This window comes from Theropithecus gelada, chromosome 1, assembly GCF_003255815.1.
Source record: "Theropithecus gelada isolate Dixy chromosome 1, Tgel_1.0, whole genome shotgun sequence".
Lineage (NCBI taxonomy): Eukaryota > Metazoa > Chordata > Mammalia > Primates > Cercopithecidae > Theropithecus > Theropithecus gelada.
In genome coordinates, this window is record NC_037668.1 from 162,186,926 (window position 1) to 162,212,717 (window position 25,792).

A 25,792-nucleotide genomic window follows, 5' to 3' on the forward strand; every position below is an offset into this window, starting at 1 on the left:
TGATAAGAAGGAAGCTCCTATCTATGAAATTGTGAAGAAGGAAAAAGAAATTCATACTAGTTTTGTTGTTACACCTCAAATTGCAGAAGTGATAGCCACAGTGCATGACAAGTACTTAAGTACTTGTCCCCTGTCCCCCCAAGGATAAGCGGGGACCACTACACTGATTTCCTTTCCTGTGGATATATATCAGTAGTAGATTTCTGGGTCACGTGGTTGTTCTATTTTTAAGTTTTTTAACGAATCTCCATGCTGCTTTCTGTAATGGTTGTACCAATTTACATTTCTAAGGGTTCCTTTTTTTCCACATCCTCACCAACTTTGGTTATCTCCTGTCTCTGTGTGTGTGTGTGTGTGTGTGTGTGTTTGATAACAGCCATTCTAATAGGTGTGAGGTGATAGCTCGTTGTGGTTTTACTTTGCACTTCCTGATGATCAGTGATGCTAAGCGTTTTTTAAATATGCCAGTCAAATGTAAAATATTTTCATCACCATGAAAAATTTCATGTCATGTCACTTGCCCTAACCCAAAACCTTTCAGTGGGATTCCCCAGTTTCTAGTAATAGTGGACAAGGTTATTTGGACCAAGTCTACCACTGAAAACAAGTAAAACTGATAGATAAATATAAAAAGAATTTTTTTTTGTTTAAAAACAAGAGCTAACAAGTGTTCGTGAGAGAGAAACAACCAACCAGACAAAATTAAAGGGAAATAATGGAAACCTCAGAGATGGAAACGAAAGGTTTGCCCCAAGGGTATTTGCTGGTCCCAGTAAATCTCAACTCTTGTTTTGATGCCTGCAAGGGAAAGAAGATAGAAATCAAAGCTCAGGCTGGGCCAGCTTGGTGGTTCTCGCCTGTAATCCTGGCACTTTGGAAGGCTGAAGTGGGCAGATCACTTGAGTTCAGGAGTTCAAGACCAGCCCAACCAACATGGCGAAACCCCATCTCTACTAAAAATAAAGTTAGTCAGGTATGGTGGCAGGTGCCTGTAATCCCAGCTATTCGGGAGGCTGAGGTGGGAGGATTGCTTGAATCCAGGGGGTGGAGGCTGCAGTGAGCTGAGATCGTGCCATTGCAGTCCAGCTAGGCAACAGAGCGAGACTCTGTCTAAAAAAAAAAAAAAAAAAAGAAAAAAAAAAGAAAGAAAGAAAGAAATCAAAACTCAGGGTTTGAAGAAAGTGGAGAGATATCCATCCCTTCCATGAGCAAGGACCACAAAGGAAAACACCCTTGGAGCAAAGGTGAACCCAGATTATACCAGGCTGGCAACAAGAAGGCAGAATTCTCATCACTGTGGTCCAAGGAACCTCAGTTCCTCGCACTTGATTTAAGGTGGTTTTAGATCAGCACTGGCCACAAGTGTTTGGCAAAGCGAAAAACAAACAAAGCCAAAAAAAAAAAAAAAAAAAAGAAAAGTTTCTCTAGAAGAAAGTCACCCTCATTCCTTGGATTTCAAATTATTCCATCAAATTATTTTTCAAGTATGATGAGCAGGAAACAAACAAAAATAAGCAAACATACCAGAAATAGACACCATGCATAAGAACCCACAGATACAACAGACAAGAGAAACTAAACCGTAATAACATTAGGTTTTATAATTATCAGACACAGTATAAAACAATTATGATTACTATGCTTAGAGAAATAAAAGTCATGCTTGAAAATTTTACAGTAAATAAGAAATTATAACATTTGATTTATATTTGGAAAAATACCAAGTCAAACTTCTAGAAATAACAGATTCGATTAACACAAACAAAAGCTCAAAAGATACAGCTGGAGGGGATTTGAAACTAGAAGACAGAAGAAATTATCCAAAATTTAGCACAGAGGGACAATAGAATGGAAATGATAAAAGAAACGTAAAGCTGAGCCATAGAGGACAGAATGAGAAGAACCAACATATGTTTAATTAGGGTTCCAGAAACACAAGAGAGAGAAATTGTCAGAGGCAATGTGTAGACAGATAACAACTGAAAATGTTCCAGAACTGATGAAAGAAACAAGTCTCAAATTTAAGGAGACAAATTCATCTCCAAAAGGATAAACAGATATCCCCACCCAGACACATTATTGTGAAACTTGCGTAAATCCAAACACAAAAACAATATTAAAGATAGGTTATCTTAAACAAAATATTTTTTTGTTTGATTTTTGTTTGTTTGTTTGTTTGAGACAGAGTTTCACTCTTGTTTCTTGTTGCCCAGGCTGGAGTGCAGTGGCGCAATCTAGGCTCACTGCAACCTCTGCCTCCCTGGTTCAAGCGATTCTCCTGCCTCAATCTCCAGAGTAGCTGGGATTACAGGCACCTGCCACCACGCCTGGCTAATTCTGTATTTTTAGTAGAGACGGAGTTTCTCCAAGTTGGCCAGGCTGGTCTCGAACTCCTGACCTCAGCTGATCTGCGCACCTCGACTTCCCAAAGTGCTGGGATTACGGCATGAGCCACCGCGCCCGCCCTAAACAAATTTTTAATATGTTGAAGGAAAATAACTGCCCACTTAAAATTCTTTTCTCAGTAAAAATACATTTCAACAGTGAGAGTGAAATACAGATGCTTTCAGATGATAAAAATAAAGTGGAAAAACAATAAAAAAAAAAGAGATATATTTGCTACCAGCTGATTCCCACTAAAGGAAATTCTATTCTTCGAGCAGAAGGGAAATGATCTGGGTTGGAAAGTCTGAGAGGTAAGAAAGAATGAAAAGCAATAAAGTGGCAAATGTGTGGGTAATCCAAATGATCATCCACTGTATAAAACAGTAACAGTAATGTCTTGTGAAGTCTAAAGTTAAAAAATATAAAGGATTTCTCAAACTTGTAATGTCCAAACTGAAATCTCTGATATTTTCCTCCAGACCTAATCCCATTATATTCTTCCCCATCTAAATAAATGGCAACTTCATTTTATCAATTGCCCAAATCTTGGAGTCATCTTTGGTCTCTTCCTCTCATCTCTCACATCAGCAAATCCTGTTAGACCTACTCAGCGGTGTGCTGAAACTGGCCCATATTGACTCCCAAGAGCCAACAGTTACAAGTTTTAGAAATCTCGTCAGCTGATTGACATCCTGTTGGTAGCTTGAAATCAGCCATGATAGGAATATTTACATCACAGAAGTCAGCCACCCCCCATTCCCAAGAACCAGTTGTTAAACCCTTGCCAGCACACCACTGGGTTTACCTGCAAACTACATCCAGATTCTGATCACTTCTCACTACCTTCACAGCCACCACCCTAGTCCCAGCTACTATTGTTGCAATAGTCTCTCAAAGCATTTCCTCTCTTCCTCTCTTGCTTCTCTTCATTTCAGTCTCAACACAGCAGCAAGAACAATGCTGTTACTCCAGTGGCTTCCAATCTCAGAGGAAAACCCAAGACTCTGGGCCCTTTGGCTTCCCCCTCCCCACTCTTACCTCTCTGACTATTAATCCTATTACTCACCCTTCATTCACCCAGACCCTCTCACTCCCTTCCTGTTTCTCAACCAATCCAGCACCCCGCTTTGGGCCTCAGGGACTTTGTGTTAGGTTAGTTGCAAAAGTAATTGCAGTTTTTTGCCCTTGAAAGTAATGGCAAAACCCCGCAATTACTTTTGCACCAACCTAGTATCCCCTACTCCCTCTTTCTGGATGTTCTTCCTAAGATCCTTCAGGGCTTTATCACATTTCACGTTCTCAGCAAGGCTGTCTCTGGCCACCCTACCTGAAATTGCAATACTCACACAAAACTTCTTAACCCCCTTTTGGCTTTATTTTCTCCCTAGCAGTGATTATTAACACATTATATATTTTATAAATTAACCTTTGTGTTATGTCCTCTAATTAGAATAACAGCTCCATGAGGCCAGGGCTTTGTCTGTTTCTGTTGGGTTATATCTTATATTACCAAAACCAAGTCTGAGAGATAGGTGCTCAATAAATCTTATCGTGTTGACCCACCCCAGGGGCATTTGAAATTTTTTTTTTTTTTTTTATCCAAAATGTGTTTATGGAGATGGTTTCCCACTCATCTTGATTCAGTGCTTTTAGTGCTGCTTCCTCCTAAAGGAACATCCTTCTGGAAGCCTTGCTTTTCCTCCTGTAGGCTGGCAGAGGACAGTGGAGCAGCCAACACACAAAACTACCGTTTGTGCATGGCTAAAGACCGTGGTGATTTTATAGCATCCTGGGCATTTCACATCCCTGAAGTAGGAATTGGGGCTCTGCACCAGGCGTTTCTTCTTGTGTTTCCTCTTCTCCTCTTCTGGGGAGGGATGAAGGAGATCCTTTGTGAGAGGCATGTTCTCGTGTGGGTAGGTCGTCACCGCCGGAAAGCCTGAATTTTTAAATTCAGTTGGGGTGGGGAAGGCTTTATCTGGGCTTTGTTGGCATCGTGGAGGCAATGTAAGGCCTAAATCTGCAAACTGGCAGCCTGGAGCCCAGACCAGCCCCAAAATGTGTTTTGTTTAGCCCACTAGACATTTTAAAATAAACTAAATTAGTTGTCAACATTCAAGAATGGGAGATTTCATCTTTAAAAATCCAGATTTCCAGCTTCTCTGGAAAAACCCAAAGTCCTCACAATCCAGAGGCTTTGTTCCCACCTGGCAACAATCAGCAGCCCGGAGCGGCGCCTTCCCTCCCGCCCCAGCCTGCGCCCCACCAGCTCCCTTCCTGCATGTGCTGGGGCCTGCCTGCTCTCCCGGGCTTGGGCCTGTGTCTGTCTAAATGATGAGGTCAAGTAGCAAGACCTCTGAATTGAAGTCAGGACCTCTGAGTTTGGTTCCTCATCTGTAAATAGAGATAACAACGATACCAACCCAGAAGGTGGTTATGAGACCTGTTGAGGCATCTGTGAAGGGACTGTGTGAGCTGCAAAGCCCAGAACACCGTGAAGGGATCACACTCCACATCATGTCCATTCATGTCAACACATCAGGGGCTGCTGATGTCTCTCTACACAGGCCAGCCCTGCCTGAGGACCCCACCCAAATATTCCATGCAACCTCATTCTGCCTCTCAGGTAACATCTGGCTCCCGTGCAGACCGTGACCTGCTCACCCCTCTCTGTCCAAAGACCCCTGTCCAAGGACCCCTACCTAGCCCCCTTCCTGGCATGTCTGCTCTGCCACCCTGTCTTAGTGGGGTCTGTGCCCTGGGGTCTGTGCGTTCTCTCTGACAAGGCTCTGCTGTCCTGGGCCAGGAGCCATGCCAGCAAAGCCCCGCAGGTTGAGGCCAGAAGATAATCTACAGGATCCTGTGCAGGCGGACCCTGAGAGGCAGATGAGGGCTGTGGCCCCTCCGCTCGTGGTGCCCACCCGCACTGCCGCTGGAGCCGTGTGGCTCGCTCTGGGCTCGCTGCCCGAGACCAGGCAGGCAGGAGTGTGGTGAGGTGGGTACCACTTCCCCACCCGCGGTGGGTTTGGGACGGGAACGCCGACCGTTATTGGAAGGCTTCAGGAATGTGTGGGGAGGCCACAGGAATGCCAGGGGAGGGGGAGATGGAGGGATGGCAGGGAGGCCAGCGTTCAGGGCTTCCACATGCCACGTCTTCGGGGCTCAGAATCTTAGCTTTGAGGAACCACGTGGTTACTTATTAGCTGTGTTGCCTAAGGCAAGTCACTTCATTTCTCTGAGCCTGGTTTCGTCTTCTGTGAAGACTTATTTATTTATTTATTTATTTATTTATTTATTCATTTGAGACACAGTCTCGCTCTGTCACCCAGGCTGGCGTGCAATGGTGTGATCTCGGCTCACTGCAACCTCCCGTCTCCCGGGTTCAAGCCATTCTCCTGCCTCAGCCTCCTGAGTAGCTGAGATTACAGGCGCGCGCCACCACGCCCAACTAATTTTGTATTTTTAGTAAAAACAGGGTTTCACCATGTTGGCCAGCCTGGTCTTGAATTCTTGACCTTGTGATCCGCCTGCCTGGGCCTCCCAAAGTGCTGGGATTACAGGCATGAGCCACCGCGCCCAGCCTGAGTTATTTTTGCCTACTCCCGAGTGTCGTGAGAATCCAGTGAGATTCTGTGAGACTCAAGTGAATTTAATTAATAAGAGTGGCTGCTGTTTGGCAGGCACTGTTCCAACCACTACACATGCATGAACTCGTTCACTCCTCACACAGGCTCACTGACGTAGAGGCTGTTATTATCTCCATTTTACGGACGAGGACACTGAGGTACAGAAGAAAGGTCAAGTAATTTGCCTAGGAAGTTATAGTTTGTAAGTGGCAGAGCTGGGGTTTGAGTCCAGTAAGTGTAGGTGCAGAGGTCAGGGCCCCTGCCAAGCTCTTTCAATGTGTTTTCTCTGGAAAACATTGCTGAGACAATCCTAATATCTACATAAAAATATAAGGGTAGGGGCGGCGCAGTGGCTCACACCTGTAATCCCAGCATTTTGGGAGGCCAAAGTGGGCAGATCACCTGAGGTCAAGAGTTTGAGATCAGCCTGGCCAACATGAGGAAATCCTGTCTCTACTAAAAATACAAAAATTAGCCGGGTGTAGTGGTGGGCACCTGTAATCCCAGCTACTCAGGAAGCTGAGGCAGGAGAACTGCTTGAACTTGGGAGGTGAAGGTTGCAGTGTGCCAAGATCACGTCACTGCACTCCAGCCTGGGCGACAGAGTGAGACTCCATCTCAGAAAAAAAATAAATAAATAAAAGTAAGGGCAAAGTATTCACACGGATGGTGGGAGATTATTTCACTGGGGAAAGGAGGATTTGTTAACTCACCAGCAAGTGGAACAGTCAGGATGTCCTAAATCTCTTGAGCCCAGCGGGTTGCCTGCTCCTATGGGCAGTCTGGGATAGATGAGGCTCACAGCTCCCTGGGGAAGCTGGGACTCACAGACTAGGAAGAGAGAAGGAGTCTGGAAGGGAAAGCCTGCTATGTGTGAATGTCTGAGAGCCGTGGGAAGCTCAGAGAGGAGACACAGCAGGCAATTTCTGGAAAGACTTCTGGAGGAGGTGGTCCCTGAAAAAGAGCGTGAGGGTGGGAGTCCCCCAGGGGCCGCGGTTGTGGTATGGTTTGGGATCCTTCCTGCTGATCTTTATCACTGTTTCCTGAACCCCACCTGTCCTTCCAATGAACATCTGGCTGGGAGTTCCCAGATGTTCACTGAAAGGACAAGAGGTTGCCCTATAGTCTACAAGTGGTCCCGCCATTACTTCCATTAAATCCATTAATTCCATTAAATGGACAGAGGTAAGAGGCAGTGGTCTCTTTCAGCTTAGTGTTAACTGTGAATGGGCATGATCACCTGCCTCCTATGCTTCATAATAACAACCTGGTTATTTAAAGTGCTCTCCTGATCACTGTCCTCCCAGGAGAGCAGATAGTAGCTGGAGGCTGCATCCTGGGGCTGGTGGCCAGGAGGAGGAGGAAGCAGGAAACAAGAATGCCATCTTCCCTCCCTGCTGGCCCTCTCCACTGCTGTCCTATACCATTGTTTCCCCCATTTTGGGCAAGGAGCCAGCTCAGGCTAGACGGTCCCGGGGCTTCCTGGGTGGGTTTCTTGCAGTGCCCGTCTGGTTCTGGCACCGCTTGAGAAGGTAGCCCTGGATACAGTCAGAGCAGAAAGAGACACTTCTCAGCCCTGTGCTCTGGGGGTGTAGAGTCTGAGCTGAAGAGTCAAGCCTCTGCTGCTGCCTTGGTCTGTCCTCCATTTGTTTGTCTTCACACTCACCATGCAAGGTCCTAAGGTAGGGACAGAGTCCTATGCATGTCTCTCTCTTATGTCCCAAAGAGCCAGTAAGGTCCTGGGCATATGAAACACTTTTACTAAAACCTACTGTATTCATTAGGATATAAGTTCATGTGCTGTGACAGAAACCACAAATACAAATGCTTTAAGCAAAGCAGTTTATTTGTTGCTGGTATAAAAAGCATGGCAAAGCACCACAGTGTTTGGCTCCATGGAGTCAGCAAGTGCTAAGGTGCTTTCTACCTCATCCTCCCCTCTTTTCTAGCTGACTCTTGGTTTGCATGGTTCAAGAGGGCACGTCCCCATACCAACTTTCCAGCTGGCAGGAAGGGTTGTCAGAAGTAGCAAAGACTACCACTGTATATATCCTGTTGGCCACTTACTCCAATGTCCACACCTAACCCCAAGATAGGCTGGGAAATGTAGTTTTTATCCTGAGAAGGCAGAAGAAGGCATATTTTAGGACACAGCTAGTAACCTATGTTACACTCACTAACTGAAAAATCTGAATATATTCAAAAGATAAAGTCATGTTATGAAATGAATCCAATTCAGATTTTCCTCAATCAGCTCTCTAGCAAGTATTGTTCCCTTACTCATTCATTCATCAAACATTTCCTCATCTATAAATGGGACTGATAGTACACCTCCTGGGGAAACTGTGAGGATACTGAACGCACGAATACATGTAAATCTCCTAGGAGAGAGCCTGGCACATAGAAAACGCTGCCTCAGGGTTCACTCATAGTATTATTCCTTGGCATTGTCCTGAGTGCCGTAAGGATTAGAGGGTTGACTGAGACAAGATCCCTACTCTCAAGGAGTTCATCATCTATTGCATCAAAGAAATATGAACACAAAGAACATCTCTACAACTGTAGTTCTCTGTGCAGGGTGTGCCGCAGTGTCCCCTGGGGCTTCACTCCCTCACAGTTTTCATTAACTAGGGTGGAGGCAGGGCTGGAACATCTGCATTTTATTAAAATCTACAAGAGGCTGCCCTCTAGTCTGATGGGTGGTATATGAATGTGAGAGCTCTAGGGAGAGGCTAATCTACTCCACCTGGGTCAGCCAGGGCCAGGGTAGGCTTCCCAGAGGAGGTGATGCCTGAAGGTTTCATGCAAAATGGGTGGGAACACCTTTTAGGTGGAAGGATCAGCATGCATTAAATCAGTGTCAATTTCTGGAAACCGCAAGAGGCAGTCAGTGCCCATGGAGCATAAGTTCATGAGGGGCAGGGGTGGAAGGACAGGGAAAAGACTGCCAGAAGTTAGAAAACAGAGAAATACACAGGGGCTTGACTGTAGCTCAGGGGTCATTTTGTTTCTCAGACAGGATCTGACAAAGCTACCATCCCTGTCTGCAGGAAGAAAATGAATACACACACAAAATCTCACATGCGATTTCAGGAGATTCATAGACACTGCCCCCAAACCAAGCCCATCCACTGATGGTGAAACCACTGTCAAGTGTGACACACTGAGATATGGACTACAAGGAGAACCTGGTAAGGGGGATATTAGCGAGTTCACTTTTGGACAAGTTGAATTTGAGGTGTTTCAAAAAAAAAAATTTTTTTTTGAGACAGAGTTTCACTCTTGTCGCCCAGGCTGGAGTGCAGTGGTGCCATCTCATCTCACTGCAACCTCCGCCTCCTAGGTTCAAGTGATTCTCCTGCCTCAGTCTCCCAATAGCTGGGATTACAGGCATGTGCCACCATGCCTGGTTTATTTGTTTGTATTATTAGTAGAGACAGGGTTTTGCCATGTTGGCCAGGCTGGTCTTGGACTCCTGACCTCAGGTGATCTGCCTGTCTCGGCCTCCCAAACTGCTGGGATTACAGGTGTGAGCCACCGTGCCCACCCGAGGTGTTTCAAATTTGACATCCAAGTGGAAATGTGTAGCAGGCAGGTGGGTGTACCAGTATGGAGTTTAGGTGAGAAGGGTAGGCTGGAGACAGAGATCTGGCTCATCTGTAGGCTGGTGGTAGCTGAAGCCATGGGAGTTGCTGGGACAACCTAGAGGCGGTGGCGGTGTGTGGGGTGAGAAGAGCATCGGGATTCAAACACACAGGACTAACCTTGGCTGCTTTAAGAACACCCCACCAGGTAAAGCAAACCCTGATTAATAAACTACTTCAGAGTAGGAAAGACAGGGGTGCTACCCGTGGGGGTAGGGGATGACATGAGCTAGGACAAAATGAGGGAGGGGTGAAAGGCGTCATTGTCGCTGTTCCCAGTTCAGGTATAATAGGCTTGTGCGATCATTTGAGAGTCTTTGAAGCAGATAGGATTCCACAATTCTCTGGCGGAGGGGCCAGCTGCCTTGGCAGGACGGGGGAGCCCAGGAACACTTCCATTGTCCCTCAAGGAAGTTCAGGCACGCTCCTCCTTCCTCTGGAGGGAGTTTCTGAGAAATGCCTGTTCCGGTCAGCATGGCGGGACCCGGTGACGTACCCTTTGCCGTGATGCATCTCACATGGGAGTGACAGTGGCAGGGCTCAAAGCCCTCCCACCTCTCTCCACTTGCACTTTTTCATGTTTCTTTATGAAAAGCCTCGCCAGAGGATGCAAGCTGAAACACATTTAGCTAGCGATTTAATAGAGGACTTCCTTTAAAAGAATAAAATTATTCCTTTTGGGGACTGTTACAGAAAACACTGGACATGTGTTCACCATATTAAAAGGCTGTGGGTGTTTAGGAGGGGCAGGAAATTTTTCTGAAGTGCTAACTTACATTCCTCACCAGAATTCCCTCCTCTTTTGCTCATGCTTCCCAAAGCCTCAGGACAGGGTTGTATTAGCAGAGAAAAAAATCACTGCACCCAGCTTTCATTCCCTTGACTAGATAATATAGATTAGGTAAAAGATTTGGGAGAAGAGTATCGTAAGGCCCCCTCCCCTTGCATGATTGACGTCTCCTAACTCAGGTGTACAGGGTGAAGGAGAACAAGAGAACACAGACATTGGTGAGTTTTAGAGAAGTAAGCCCTGCACCCATTTCTTCATTCATGGACCAAACTGAGCCCCAGAGTGGGACTAAATGCCAGGAGAGAAGAGGGATCCAAGAACAGGGGGATCTCTGCCTTCTATATCTGGACAGCCCCATGGGGCAACAAGCTCTCAGAGAAGAAGTGTTGCGTGAAGTTCCCAGGCAGGTAATACACTATGGGAGGAAGCAGATGATTTCCTCATACATAATCTGTTTATTCCAGCGTGTGGTGAAGCTCCAGAGTCTTTGCTGAGTAGCAGAGAAGTGACAGGGGGAGCTACTAACCTGAAGGGACCATGGGGCAGCGACAAGGAGCATCTTTTCCCATCTGATAAGGCCACCAGCCAGGACGAGGCAGAGCGATGGAGGTCTCAGAGGATGCCTCTGTAACAGGTGACACTGAGTTCCAAGACCTGGACTCATCTCACCCTATAAATTAGACACGACCCTGGGGAAAAGGGGGTTGATTCGTGAGTTGACCAAGACAAAGATTCTGCCAGCCTAAAAGACTGAAAAGTCAAAATAAAAATTTAATTTCTATGTATTTTACTTTTTCTTTGATTTTTGTCTTTTTTTTTCTTTTTTTGTGTGTTATGTTAGTTTTCCAGTCTGAATATGTTCATAAAAATTTAATCTCTTAAAGAAAACAAAGGAAAGCCACATTTCTTACATACATAAATTGTGAACCAAAATCCATACATTTAAAATCATGTATATGCATAGATATAACAAACTGGCCTTAAAAAAACCTGGGACTTTTGGAATATATATAAGATAAGTGGTTATTGTACAACAAACCTGAGTCTTTAGGTGTCTTTAAAAAGAAGGGGAAAAAAAAAATCCAAGTCCACTCCCTTAAAAAACAAACAAACCAACAAACAAACCAGGAGAAAGAAGGTCATTGTAGCGCCAGTAGTCATTTTCTAAACATTTCACTGAAAAAAAAAATCCCTTGAATCTAGCCATTCATTCATCTCAGGCAAATATGGAAAACTTGGCAGAATGAGCAATGAAGAAAGAAGTTACCAGAATAGGGACTGGGGATGGAAAATATTTTGCAATTCTGCAGTTGTTGCCACTTCTGTTGGTGTAATTGGTCATGAATGCAGTGTGTTCTGGTGCCTGCTGGTAAGGGGGGCCCAGCAGAGACTCCAGACACAGGCTCCCTTGACCTTTGTGTATTTAGCGCCCTGCCGCCTTGATGTCTGGAACAGCCGCCTCACCCCGATGAGTCCTGTCCCACCACCCCCTGCACCCTCCCTAATTTGTGAGGTGGAGCTATGGAACCTTCTGCCATCAGGGGCCTCCCACTGGGACAGGCTGTGCACAGATTTAGAAAATATGCTTGCTGGGGAAGAGCGGGCCCTGGCTGTTTGTTCACTGTCTCAATACCTCAGTAAGGAGAAGAGGGCTTTGGCTGCAGGAGGAATATTACCAGATCATCTGGACCATAAACACTGGCTCATGCCCCAGGGGAAACTGGGGACTTCCCTAATCCTCAAGTGGAGAGGGTCTACTCTTCCAGCAGGAGACAGGCTAGTGCAGAAGAATGGACAGAACAGAGAGGATGACTACCCATCCCCAGTCTCAGGGTTTCTTGTCAAATTCAGGAATATTTCTGAACTCATTAGCCTATCACCTCTGACCTTGAGGGAACGGAGAATAGAAACACCTTGGGTCCGGGCATTCGTTTCTGTCTCCCTTTCTCCCCAGCTTTCTGTCTTTTAGATAAAGAAACAGAGAAGGAATCAGTTGTGTAATGATCAGACCTAATCAGGCAATGACACAGGCTCTGTTATTTTATTTTTTTCTTCTTTTTTAAGAGAGGGGCTCCCTCTGTCACCTAGGCTGGAGTACAGTGGTGTGATCACAGCTCCCTGCAACCTTAACCCCCTGGGCTCAAGTGATTCTCCCTCCTCAGTCTCTTGAGTAGCTGGGACTACAGGTGCACACACTACCATACCTGGCTAATTTTTCTTTTATTTTTTTGTAGAGACAGGGTCTCACCATGTTGCCCAGGCTGGTCTCAAACTCCTAGGCTCAAGCGATCCTCCTGCCTCAGCCTCCCAAAGTACTGGGATTACAGTTGTGAGCCAACGCACCCAGCCAGACAATGAGAGTTTAAATAGCAATGTCTAACATTTTCCAGCAATTACTATATGCCAGGCCCTTGATGTGGTGTAGTCTGTCTTCTATAATTCCCTTAACAGCCTTGTGAGGTAGGGACAATTATTAGTTTCATTTTTCAGAAAAGAAAGCCAAGGCACACAGAGGCTAAGTAACTCAACTAAGGTTGTATAGCTGTTAAAAAGTAGGCTGGGATTTAGACCCAGGTCCATCTGACTCCAGAGCCCACATGTTAACACCTACACTCCACTATTTCCTACAGAGAATGCAAAGAGATGCATAACATAGAGAAAGCTAGGGAGATAACGGGAGTAGTGTGTGAAATGAGAGGAGGAAGAAAATATATTTTAAAATTGTAGATGGTATCTTTAGGAAAAGGTAGAAAATTCCATTGTTGAAAATGGAGATGCTGTTCCTATGTTTGGCAAATACAGTCATGGAGGTCATGGTTGCAAAAAACTGGTGGAAAAGGGAAATTGGAATAGGTACATGGAGGTCATGGCTGCAAAGAGCTGGTGGAAAAGGGAAGTTGGAATAAGTGAGTTGGAAGGTTGGGACTGCACCAACAACTTCCTCTAAATAAAGGAGGGAGCTTGCTTCCTTCTCCGTGTCTCAGCCCAAACCCAATTCTAGACTAATTCACAAACCTTCTGATGAACCATACTCTCCACTCTATCTAACCCCACCAAACTTCAGACTGAACACACCAGCTTCCAGGAAAACAGCAGGGTGGACAGAGCCCTGAATCACGGCTCCAAGGGAAGATGCCAAGGCTACCCTGTTTCCAGAAGCCAGTGGAAGGAATGATACACAAAGGAAGAGAGCCAACCTATTACCTGGCTATTCCACCTGTGTGATAGCCTGGCTCTCTGTCCAGTCCATCTGTGGACACCTGTTCAAAGTTTTGCTCTTCAGATCTCCCTGAAGAGTCTGAAGGGACTGAGGGGTTCCATGACTCTCCAGGGGGTAAAAGTTTTGGTGAAAGATTGAGCAAGGATAACTAGCTGCTTGGGAGACAGACCTGGCTTAAAATAGGGCTGACTTCTCCAATTGTCCTGTCCTTTGTGCAGCAGTTTAGTTAAAGAAGCTTGCCAACAGGATACCCAGAGGACACGGGGTAGTGAGGATCTTCTCAGAGACAGTGGAGACAGCAGAAAAAACAATGGACCAGGAGTGAGGAAAGCAAACTGCCCCCAGGCCCCAGGCCTGCTTACTGCCAGTGGGACCTTAGGTAATCTAACTTAGCTGGGGTTATTGAAAGAGAATATCATAGCCCAGATGGCTTAAACAGCAGTCATTTATTTTCTCACAGTTCTGGAGACTGGAAGTCCAAGATCAGGGTCCAGCATAGTGGAATTCTGGTGAGGACTCTCTTCCTGGCTTGCAGACAGCCGCCTTCTCACTTCTCTCTTTTCCTCTTCTTATGAGTTCACTGATACTATCAGATTAGGACCCTACCCTTATAACCTTATTTAACTTTCATTACCTCCTAAAAGCCTCATCTCCAAATACAGTCACATTGGGAGTTAGGGATTCAACATATGAATTTGAGGGGAGGAGGGGCACTATTCAGTCTATAGCACGCTCTTTCTGAGCCTAAGTTTTCTCATTTTCATAGTGTCTTGTTCTCAACACCACCTACTTAAGGGGCATTGCCTGTCCTCCTTCATACCAATTGTTTTGCTCTTGTGTGAAGATAATTTAACTTATCACTTTCCGAGTTCTTTTACCTAAGCTGTTCACTAGAGACTCCTAACTATTCTATAAGAGGGGAAAAGAATGTATTAATAAACGGTGCCAGCTAAGTATTGCTGCATAAGACACCACTCAAAAGTTAGTGGCTTAAAATAACAAACCACTTTATTACATCTTGAGATTTTGTGGGTCAGAAATTCGGGCAGGGCTTGGCTTGGTGGTTCTTCTGTTCCATGTGTTTTTTCCTGAGGTCACTTCAGTATTCAGCCGGTGATGGGCTGATCAGGAGGGTACAAGACAGCCTCACCCACATGTCTGGCACCTTGGCAGGCTGGCTGGGAGGCTGGGCTCAGCAGAGACTACTGACCAGAGTGCACACTCCAGCACGGCAGTCTCAGGGTAGTCAGGCTTCTTACAGAGAGGCCCAGGGCTCTCAGAGAGTGTTTAGAGCCACCTGGAAGGAAGCTGCAAGCTTTCTTATTACACACCTTGAAAGTTCCAGAATATCACAAGTGCCACATTCCACTGGTTAAGCAAGCCACTAAAGCCAACCCAGATCTCAAAAGAAGGAATAGCAAACATTTTGGGCCCTCTTCAATTTACCACATATCCCCATTTTCTAGAAGGAATAAGTGGGGCACACAGTGCTCACTGACAGCTTCTCAGTCACAGAGTCCTTAGATACTACATTCATTTCTTATTGCTCCTGTAACAAATTACCACAAGCTTAGTGGCTTAAAACAAGACAGATGTATTCTCTTATAGTTCTGGAGGTCAGAAGTCCAAAATGTGTCTCATAGGAGGAAATAAAGAGCTGAGTTTCTTCTGGAGGCTCTAGGGGAGAAGCTGTTTCCTGGTCTTTTCCAGCTTTTAGAGGCTACTTGCTGCATTCCTTGGCTTATGGCCCCATCCTCCATCTTCAGTGCATCACTCCAACCTCTGCTTCCGTCACCACACCTCCTCTCTGACTTTGACCCTCTTGCCTTCCTCTTGTAAAGGTCATTGCAATTACACTGGGCTCACCTGGATAATCCAGGATAATCTCTCCATCTCAGGATCCTTTATCACATCTATAACATCTCTTTTGCTGTGTTAGATAACATGTTTACAGGTTTGGGGGATTAGAATGTAGACATCTTTGTGGGGCGGGGTGGGGATGGGGGTGCATTATTCTATCCACCACAGATGCTGAGCCAGAACTAAAACACAGGTCCCTGGCTCCCAGCTCACGAGGTGCCTCCCCTGTTAGCATGAAAAAAGGGCTATATCAGGTAGTGATCAACTCAAAGCACAGCATAACTGACCAACCCCCAAACTCAGGGGCTTGAAACCGTAAGTATTTATTTGGACACAAATCTACAGGTTGCTGGGTGGTTCTTTTCATCTCCCCTGGCCTTGCTCACATGTTTGTGGGTCAGCTGGGATAATAGGTAAGTCAGCTATCCTGGACTTATTTTGCATAGCCAGGCAGAAGTGTAGTCCAGGAAGAAATATGCAAGCACTTTTTAAGGCCTCTGCCTGACTCACATCTGTTGACATCCCACTGGTCAAGGCAAGTCAAGTTGCTGGCCAGTGTCAGGTAGGAAGGCATTATAAAATTTCATGGCAAAGGGTGTAAATACAGAGCAAAGAATTGGAACTCTGAATTATTTTCCTCTCTATCTCAGGACCTCTGTGATATGGCAGTTTCATCGCCAGGTGTCAGCAAATACTAAGTTGACCAAAGAGCATTTGTTATGGGCTCAAAAGCATCAGAGACCTTGTGGCACTCTGTATTTTCCTAAGATGGTCACACCGACACATTTATCCCAACCCACCTGCTCTTCTCGTAACTGATACTCCTCCCACTCAGAGGCAGGGTTTACATTCTCTTAGGTCATAAAAAAGGGCTCAGCTTCTGGCTGGCTCTCTCTGTCTCCAGATGCTCACCTTTGGAACCCAGCCACTATGTTGCAAGGAGGCCCATGCCACATGGAAAGATACACTTGAAGAGGAACCAAAGCCTTCTCCCAACAGCCAGTGCCAACTTGCCAGCCATGTGAGTAGGCAGCCTTGGAAGTAGATTCTCCAGCCCCAGTCAAACTTTCAGACACTGCAGTTTTGGCTGACATTTTCACTACATCTTCGTGAGAAAGACCAAACCAGAACCACCCAGCCAAGCCACTCCGATTCCTGATCCATAGAAACAATGTGAGACAGTCCATGATTATTGTTGTTTTAAGTCATTAATATTCAAGGTGATTGTTATGTAGTTTTAGCTAATATAGACCTATTCATGAGGCTTAGGACAAAATGAGGATAGACCCAGTTTGGGGGCTCCAGGAACCTAGAATCTCTAGGTGACCAAGCAGACATTAATGGAATCAACAGCATATGGTAAGTATTTAATCCAGTCAGAATACACTAGCAAGAAGGGTGCGTCAGGGATAAGCTGACCATATCTTTCCAACTCAAAACTGGGGCAATTGACTAACGGTAGACCATTGTAGCTTGGAATTGGGACAAAATATTTGAATCAGGGCTGACCGCAATAGTATATAAGATATATGGTCACTTTGTCCAGAAATTGTTCTGCCCAGTTGGGGCTTTGAGTGATCTGGAAGAGCTCCCTGATGTGATAGCAATTATGAAGGGGAAACAATATGACTATCTGAGGGTTTCTGTCCATTTCCCTCTTTCCTGCCTGGGAAAGCGGATACTCAGTCGTTGTTTCCTTTCCTCTCTCCAGGGAGGGTCTTGCCTGGCCAGGTTGTATATGTAGGGTTTTTTTTTGTTACAGAATCAGGAGGAAAAGAGAGCAAAAAAGGAGAAGGGTTGTGTGGTTAGAGCTGGAAAAGGAGTTTGGGAGGTGGGAGTTTTGGAAAGGAGTGGTGCCGGATCAGATCTGATATGTACAGAAATAAATGGGAGAGAAAAATTAGGACCTTGAGAAGTACTGTTCTGGCTTACCCCATCCTCTTCATTGCATTGGAGAAGGTGTACAGATAACTTGAGTTTTTTAAAAATACTTTTTGGTTGCTGGACTGAGTTTATTTGGTGACAACCACTTTGAGACTGGACCATGTGGGTGATGGGGCTCCAAGTGTCTCTGTGATGAGTAGCAGAGAGGAACGGGGTGTGGTGGGTGGCTCTGGGCATATGAGACAGTCGGTCAGCGGCTAAGAGGCTGGAAGCCAAGGAACTGTTCATTTGTTCCAGAATTGAAAGTCAGTGTGACTTACGACCTGCAGAATTTGGGCTGTCCTGGGCCCAGGTGTGTCCAGATGAGAGCAAGGAGCTCAAAGGCTCGGGGCTTTTAGAAGCTTTGTTTGTGGCGTCACTGCCCACTCTGGTGTAGCCCTGGGATGGGAGGGGCTTGGCACAAGCTTAACCTTCTGTTTCTCAAAACAGAGGGAGCTGGGGCTGGAGGGAGAAGAGGTTTGCTGGGCGTGATAGTGAACACGGAAGTACAGAAGTAAAGACAGGAAGGAAAGAACTACTGAGAGAGAGGGGCGCGTAAAGAGCTGCCTCAGGTTCCTGAAATATTCCAAGGGATTGTGAGTTCCCCAAGAGCAGGGACTGACTGTTATTCATGTTTGTTCTTCAGACTTTACATCATGCCTGACATGTAATTGCTCCATAAATAATGTAGAGGGAGAAAAGAAGGGAGACAGGGAAGGAAGGTGGGAGAGAGGCAGGCAAGGAGAAAGGGAGGGAACAAGGGAGGAAGGGAGGCAGGGAGGGAAGGAGGAAGAGAAGGAGGGAGTCAGGGAGGATGGGAAAGAAGGAGGAAGAGAGAGGTTGGTTGGTTTTCTAACTTCCTCTCAAAATTATTTGGCTACCTAATTGAAACATAACATTATTCTCACTGACATCTAATTTCTCCTGGAGCCAGAGCTGGTATAGGGGACCCCGATGTCAGTCTTAAAATTCTAGAATTCTGGAGCTCAAGTCCTCTTGTCTCCACTGATCCAGCCTCCTCTCTCTCAGGTGAGCTGCTGACAGAGGGTTAGGAACCATTTGGAATTGCACAGACCTGGATTCAAATCCCCACTCCATCACTTTAGTCTTGGCTACTCAAGCAAATTACTTAAACTCCTTACAGAGGCCCAGATTCCTGTAACAGCAGCACGGATCCTTGCTGCAATGAGGATTAAGCAGAATGTGTCACTGAAAATGAAATTAAATGAGAAGCCCCTAACCCAGTCCCTAGTTCATGGATCTCAGGAAGGGCCTGCAGGCTTCCTTCTCTCTGGTGGATAAATGCAGCCCCTGCTCACTTTCCCTGCCCTTTGACTGTCCCTTACCCTCTGATCCCTCCAAGCTGCCCTTTTCCTCCATCCTCCTTGTCTCTAACCCTGTGTCCTCCTGGACTTTCCTGGTTTGGTTACTGCTCGCTGGAGCTGCTTTCCCCTGCTGCATCGGTCTCTCGCTCCAGCTTAGCCTCCTTGGTAGGGTACCGGCAGTGTGCCTCCAGGAGGCTCGTGCCCTAGGAGGTGAGGGACCAGCAAGCAGCTCAGAGATGAGCCAAAAGGGATAGGACTGCCCATCCCAGAGCTTCTCTGGGGGTGAATACCCATGTCTTTCCAGCAGCTACACACAGCTGGTTATTCAGGAAAAAACAAAAAATAAAATTTAAAGATGTAGGCTCCTGCATCCCACAGCATTCCAGGGCTCTGCCTCAGTCAGGAAGAACCTCACTCCTCCTGCAGCCTTGTGCCTCAGCCCCTCACCTTAGCCTCTGTGACTCCTTGGCCTCCATTCCCTCTGCCTCTGCTCTCCATGCCTCTGCCTGGAGCAGGGACCGTCTTTGGAGACAGTGAGTGGGTCCTGAAGGTGGGAGAATTTCACAGGGTGCCCCAGCCCCGATCTGGGCATTTAGACTAATCTCAGGAGAGTTGAATTCCGTTCTTAAAGTTGTACTGGGCAACATATGCCCATAAGAAGGGGGTGGGTGCCTGCCTGATTTGGCAGAGGATGACACAGGGACCCACAGCTGACCTGAGGACTAGTGTACCATGCTGTCAGGCAAAAACCCAGAGACCCCAGGTCACATGTCAGAGAAAGGGCTTTAACACGGGATTCTTAGACCATGGAGCCCAAGGCTCACTCCCATGCAAGGGAAGGAACAATACACCATGGGGACAAAGGCTTCTGAGCCCTTTAGTTAATGGGACAAAAGCCTTCAGGAGGAATGAGATCACAGCCTGCTTTCTGTCCACCGTGGGGCACCCGTGCACTTCAAGGAAGGCCCAGGAGGAGCTGCCAGCACAGCTCTGTCCAGGGTGAGGAGTGAGTGGCTTGCAGAGGAGCCGCTCCACGATGCCCTGGCAAGCCCCTGTCACATTCCAGAGCACAGAGGACCACAAACTCCCAGATGGGCTCAAGGTATGCGGGGCTGGCACGCAGCCCAGGCATTTCCTTCCCTCCCATCCCTCTTTCTCGTTTCTGCATCCTGGGGCTAAAGGTTCTGCTGGAGCTTCCGTCTCTCTTCTCTGCAGAGGGAGAATAGGGAAAGGGTGTCAGCTGGGAGAAATTTCCACTCAGTTAAATGTTGCTGGAAATCCAGACATCTCTAAAATATGGGCTGAGGACCCCCACGTGCCCAGCATTGTGCCAGCCAGCCCCAGAATGCAGAGATGAAGAGCTGTCTACTGAGGACAGAGGAGACTGCTTGTGAATGTGTCCTTGACAGCCACATTGGCTGGGCACATGGAAGAGATCAGAGGAGGCAACGTCGGTGAAGGTTCTGCACCACTGTACCCTGCAAGCTGCCTGAGGGTGGGTCCACCTCTGCTTCTTTGCCACCGTTGCCTAGCACAGTGCCTGGCCTGCTGGAGGAGCTCAGTACACATTTGCTGAGTGAATTAGTGGAATGAGGTAGTTCAGGAAGGCTTTCTGGAGGACAGAAAATCTGAACAGGGCCCAGAGAGGATGGGTGGAATTTGACCAAGCCAAGTAGAAGGGAGTGTATCCTGTGCAGCAGAGAGCCCTAAAAGAAGAGGTAAGGAAGGGGGCAGTCCACAGTAGGCGGTTCTAGACAGGGGCATGGGGAACAGCTCCTTTGTTACTCTCAGGATAAAGCCAGGCCCCCCGGTTCACTCACAAGATCCTTCTCATCTGGCTCTGCCCACCCTTCAGTACCGCCTGTTCCACAGCACCCTGGTCCTCTACTCCAGCTGACTCAAGTATTTATTTGCAATCCCTGGGACAAGACCCTTGCTCTTTCTCCTCCAGGCCTGTGAACAACTCTCCTCCCCTCTGCCACGAAGGCCTCCACCTGCACCTCTCCCGTCTCTCCCACTCCTCCTGACACCGTTGATCTCTCCTGACACCAGTGGTCTCTCCTGGGAGGACCTCACCTTCTGAAGTTGGGTTGGTTGCCGTTCCTAAGTGCAACATGCCGCTCTCTGCTTGCCGCACGGTCACGCCATCCCCATGAATTGTTATTCCTGGGCTGTCTCCCCCTAGACTGGTCCTAGACTGGACCATGGTCATGCTCCTAGACTGGTCATGTTCCAGTGCACCAGACTCCCTACTCCGAGATGACCAATTACAGAGACAATTAACTACGACTTCAGCAGTGTGTGAGAGGCCGCCAGCATCAAGGGGGGCAAAGCACAGCCGTCAAAACAGAGATCACACGGTCCCAAACAGCCTCGACCCTGGCTCACATAAACCTTCTCATCTCTAAGTGGAAGAGGCAGGCTGATGCAGGCATAGCTTTCAAAGCTTTTCCGTAAGATGTTAGTGATTTCTGATCACTCTTGGCAAGCATCCTTTGTGGCTGTGGATTTCTGATTAGCCTGTAAACTCCTCGGAGCTGAAGATCAAGTCCAATTCTCCTCTGTATTGTCAGTTAAACATCACACTGGGCACATGGGAGGCTTAACAACGAATTATTTCTTTATTTGGTTAACTAATTATTCATTGATCAAACTCACTTAAGGCAATGTCATTATAATTTCCAGTCTCGACTTCAATCTTGAACAGGCTGCTGGAAGGGTTCTCACAGCTAGAGCTTATGCTCAGAAGATTACATAATGCCAGCAGCAGGAAATGAGAAGCTACAGTAGTAAATGGGAAGTCAGTTTCCAGCTAAATTCGATATGCTCAGAGGTGGAAAAGGCTTTAGGGAGCACCTAGCCCCCACCCTCACTTTATAAGATGGGAAACTGAGACTGTGATATGGAAATTATTTGTCCAAGGTCACAGGACATCATTTACTTGTTGGATCCAGTTGTTTGACCTTGGTCTTTGAGGTTCAGTGTTCTCTCCATTATACCATTCCACCTTCCTCTACCACCAGCAAGAATCCTCCAACTGCCTATTCCCAAGAAGGAGCCTGGTAGAAAGACCATGGATATTTGTGTCAGACCTGAGTTCAAATCCTGATTCTGCTACTTAATTGCCATTCAACTAAGACAGCCTTGTATATGACTCAAATGACTCACTTGCAAAACAGAGAAATAGCACCTACTTTGGAGGGCTGGAGTGTGAATTACAGGTGGGACAATGTCTGCAGCGTGCCCAGCCCTGTGCTTGATACGGTGGCTCTCCACAAACGTCAGTTCTGCCTCTTCCTCTGGTTCTTGGAGTTGTTTTGCCTTCTCTGTCTTTTTCCTCTTAGAAAATCATAAGGTCGACTTAGAAGAGCCTCTCAGAGGTCTATTGGCCCGCTTCCCTGCATGTATTTAGGGCTGATCCCCCTCTTCTCTCTAAAGCATTTCATCCTATCCTGGAACTTCTAAGGAAGGCATTTCACAGTGTAACTCATGCTAGTGGATAAAAGTTAGGTAAGGCCTCTCTTCTTCCTCCCATCTAGCCCAATCAATACCTCCTACTACAATTTAGGAATGAAGTCATTTTCTCTATTTTGCTTTCCAGGAGGATGCAAAAATATTTTTTTTCTTTCTTCCTTTCTTTTTCCACCGTATCTGTTCATTTTTTTCTTCAATATCCTAATTTCTCCTCCTTTTCTCATTCCCCTGGGCTTTAGGAACTACCCCTACCCCTCTCTCTGTGCCCCTGTCCCTGTCTTTTCTTTTCAGATGGGCAGCAGACTGATAGCCCACATTATTAGGGCGGCCCCTCCCACATCCCACTCCTGCCCAGACATCTCAGTCCTGCTCAGTGTCCGCCGCTGGCGGAGACCTTATCTCTGCCCACCACACCGCAGCTCCTGCTGCTGTCCTGGACAGACTGAAACCAAACAGCTGGAGTGAGCCTGCAGGCTGGATCCTCCTGGCTGGCTGACCCAGCTGCCTGCTCCCGGGAGAAGTAGGATGAGGGAACAGGTGGAAGTTGAGTCCGCCTTCCTAGCTCCTCTGACAAATGCCAAAGGGACCTGGTAGAGCCTCTTCCCATTCCACAGGATAGGTGCTACTAACTCTCCTTGTCCCAGACCCCTCTCCTTGACTGCGCTGGCCTCATTGCCAGAAAAATTCCAGGGCAGGCGGAGGCAATCTGCCTGAAAAACAAACCCAGTGCCCAGCTACTGCAGGATGGGCCAAAGGATTTCGGTGGAATCCCAAAACTCGCAGCGCCGACTGAATCTCGTAAATCAGGAGGGGCTTATTGCTCTAAGCGGCATGACCTTTCTTGTGCTGGCGGCTCCCTGCTTGCTTTTTGCTTCATTCCCGCTCCCTGTCTGGAGTTGGGGGGCGGGGTAGGGGATAAAGGGGGTGGGAGTGATCAGGAACAGAGGGCAGGCAGCCGGAAGGGATTGATGGGCTGACTGAGCTGAGCATGAACCATCCCTCTGCCTGACTGTGCCCTTCGACCTGGCTCAGACTAGAAGGCCTCATTGGTAATCCAGGCCAGGCCAGCCTGGGGAAGAGCAATGAGATATATTTGGTGCTTTTCAAAGCACCTTCATTTATTAATCCATTTTATCCCTCTGGCAGCCCTGGACAGACATAAGGTGACAGGCGGGCCTGAGGGCGGCAGAGGGCCCTGAGTCCGAGCTTGCATCCCTCCCAGCACATTGGCTCCCAGGCCCCTGCAGTCTGCTGCCTCTTGCATTGGGGACCACCCCCATAGAGAGCGGTGCCTTCTGTTGCTCCAGAGAGGAGACTTCCAGAAGCTTCCACACGCTGACCTCATACTGAGGTGCTTGAGAACATGGACTCTGGTTCAAAATCTGGCTCTGCCCTCTACCAACTGTGGTACCTTGGCCAGGTTCCTTAGCCTCTCTGGGCCTCAGAGCTAATACCTACCTCACAGGACTGTTAGGGTGACTAACAGAGTTTTTTTTTAAGACAGAGTCTCACTTTGGCAGGCAGCAGTGCGATGGCATAATCTCGGCTCACTGCAACCTCTGCCTCTTGGGTTCTAGAGATTCTCCCACCTCAGCCTCCTGAGTAGCTGGGATTACAGGCACCTGCCACCACGCCCGGCTAAGTTTTGTATTTTTAGTAGAGATGGGGTTTCACCGTGTTGGCCAGGCTGGTCTGGAACTCCTGATGTCAGGCAATTTGCCCACCTTGACCTCCCAAAGTGCTGGGATTACAGGCATGAGCCACCGCGCCCAGCCTAATTGAATTAATACTTAGGAAGTGCTTAGAGCCGTACCTGATACATAGTAAGTCCCGTGTTGGTGTTTTGCTAAATAAATTGGTCTCAGCTCTGAAATATGGGATCGCACAGCTGCCAGCTCATCATGCAGGTCTGGATAGCCCTCATGGGCTCCCTAGACCTCTTCTTCTCCAAGCCCTTCATTTGCTCAGTAAATATTTATTGAACACTTACCATGTGCCTCTGTGTTTGGCCTTGGGTTGGCTGTGTGAACAAAACAAAATGGTCCCAGTGCTCACAGGATTTATAATCAATGCACAAATCAATACATAATGTCAAATCGTGCTGTATACTACTAAAGAATCAAAACATAAGACACTGCAAGAGAATAACAGGCCAAACCTACTTGGGGGCTAAGAAAGGTCTATATGGGGAAATCACCTTTGAGCCCAGATCTGAAGGATGAGAAGGAGCAGATATAAGAGTTGGGTGGTGGGAAAGAGCATTGCAGGTAGAGGGACCAGCATGTGTGGGGGCCCCTGGGCAAGCAAGGGTATGACACGTAGCAGAAATGGGAGGAAGGCCGATGTGGCTAGTGCCAGGGACTGAGGGGCTGTGAGAGAAGAGGTGAGGCGGGGTGTGAATTTAGGATGTGGGGTCACGTGCTAAGCAGAATGTAAAGGACGAAAGGGCTTTAAGCAGCAGAGTGGCATGGTCCCATTTGGCTAGGTGAGCCTGTCTGGCTGTCAGGTGGCAGAGCGGCTTTGTGGTGATGAGAGATTGGAGAGAGTAGTTAGAAGGCGTCTGCAGTGACCAAGGCGAGGCTTGCTGCTGCCTTACATTGGAGAAGTGGCCATGGGGATGGCAAGAAGTGGGTCAAGTCGAGACGTGTTTTGGAGGTAGAAGGCGGGGCTTAGGACTGTCACGTGTAGGAAAGCTTTCAGGATTTTAGGGGGTGTTAAGCTTGCTGGGACTCAAGGAGCTGGCGATGGGTGGGTGTGGGGGAATGGATTTGAGGGTAGAATCTAGGATGACTCCCCACGTTGTGGGCTGGATCACCTGGGAAGATGAAGATGGAGAATGTAAGGGAAAGAGAGTGTTTCCTTTCTTCAGCATCCCGAAACACTCTCTTTTGAATAGGCTCCATCACGTCTTCTGAAGTGCTGATCTTCTTTTATTCTATGAAATCGAAGACTCCTGAAAATGTGTTCTCGTCAGCACAGAGTGGAGAAAGACTGTTGCCCGTCTGTCCTAAACTCCATGCTTCCATTCCATCGGGTTCAGGGTCTGGGTCCAGATTAATTCTGGCTGTTATCACTTGCTAGCCACAAGATCTTAGGTAAGTTACTTAAATCTCTCTGTGCCTCAGTTTCTTTTTCTGCAAAATGGGGATAATAAGATAGAACTTCTCCCCTAGGTTATTTTGAGAATAGCATGAGATTGTGCTGAGCATACTGTAAATATTCATATAGCTGAAGGGCCAATTTCATTTTTGCCGCCTCCTTGAAACATACCATCCCTTAAGACCCCAAGAGCTTTCCTGCACCTTCCATTTCTGAGCCCTGCTTTCATCATTCTGTGCTCACGCAGTTGAATTTTTAAACCCAAGTTCAGGGCCTGACATTTATCCCTGTTAAATCTCATCCTGTTAGATGCAGCCGTTGGCGCCAGCCTGTCAAATTCCTTTTTATTTTGATGAGGAAGAGGTGGCGTGATGCATGCTAAGTTCATTTTTGTGGCCATAAAAACATCCATGGATGGTATTTTTGCCATCTTCTTGCCCCCTGGT

At 47.2% G+C, this 25,792-nt stretch overlaps 1 protein-coding gene across 1 annotated transcript; it reads right to left on the bottom strand.

Annotated features, from left to right (window-relative positions):
• Nucleotides 1-3,992: 3,992 nt before the first annotated feature.
• LOC112636058 (40S ribosomal protein S27-like) lies at nt 3,993-4,320 on the bottom strand. The gene has a single exon (XM_025404407.1). It carries the CDS (start codon nt 4,287-4,289, stop codon nt 4,035-4,037), a length of 255 nt encoding a protein of 84 aa, XP_025260192.1. The 5' UTR covers nt 4,290-4,320; the 3' UTR covers nt 3,993-4,034.
• Nucleotides 4,321-25,792: the final 21,472 nt, after the last annotated feature.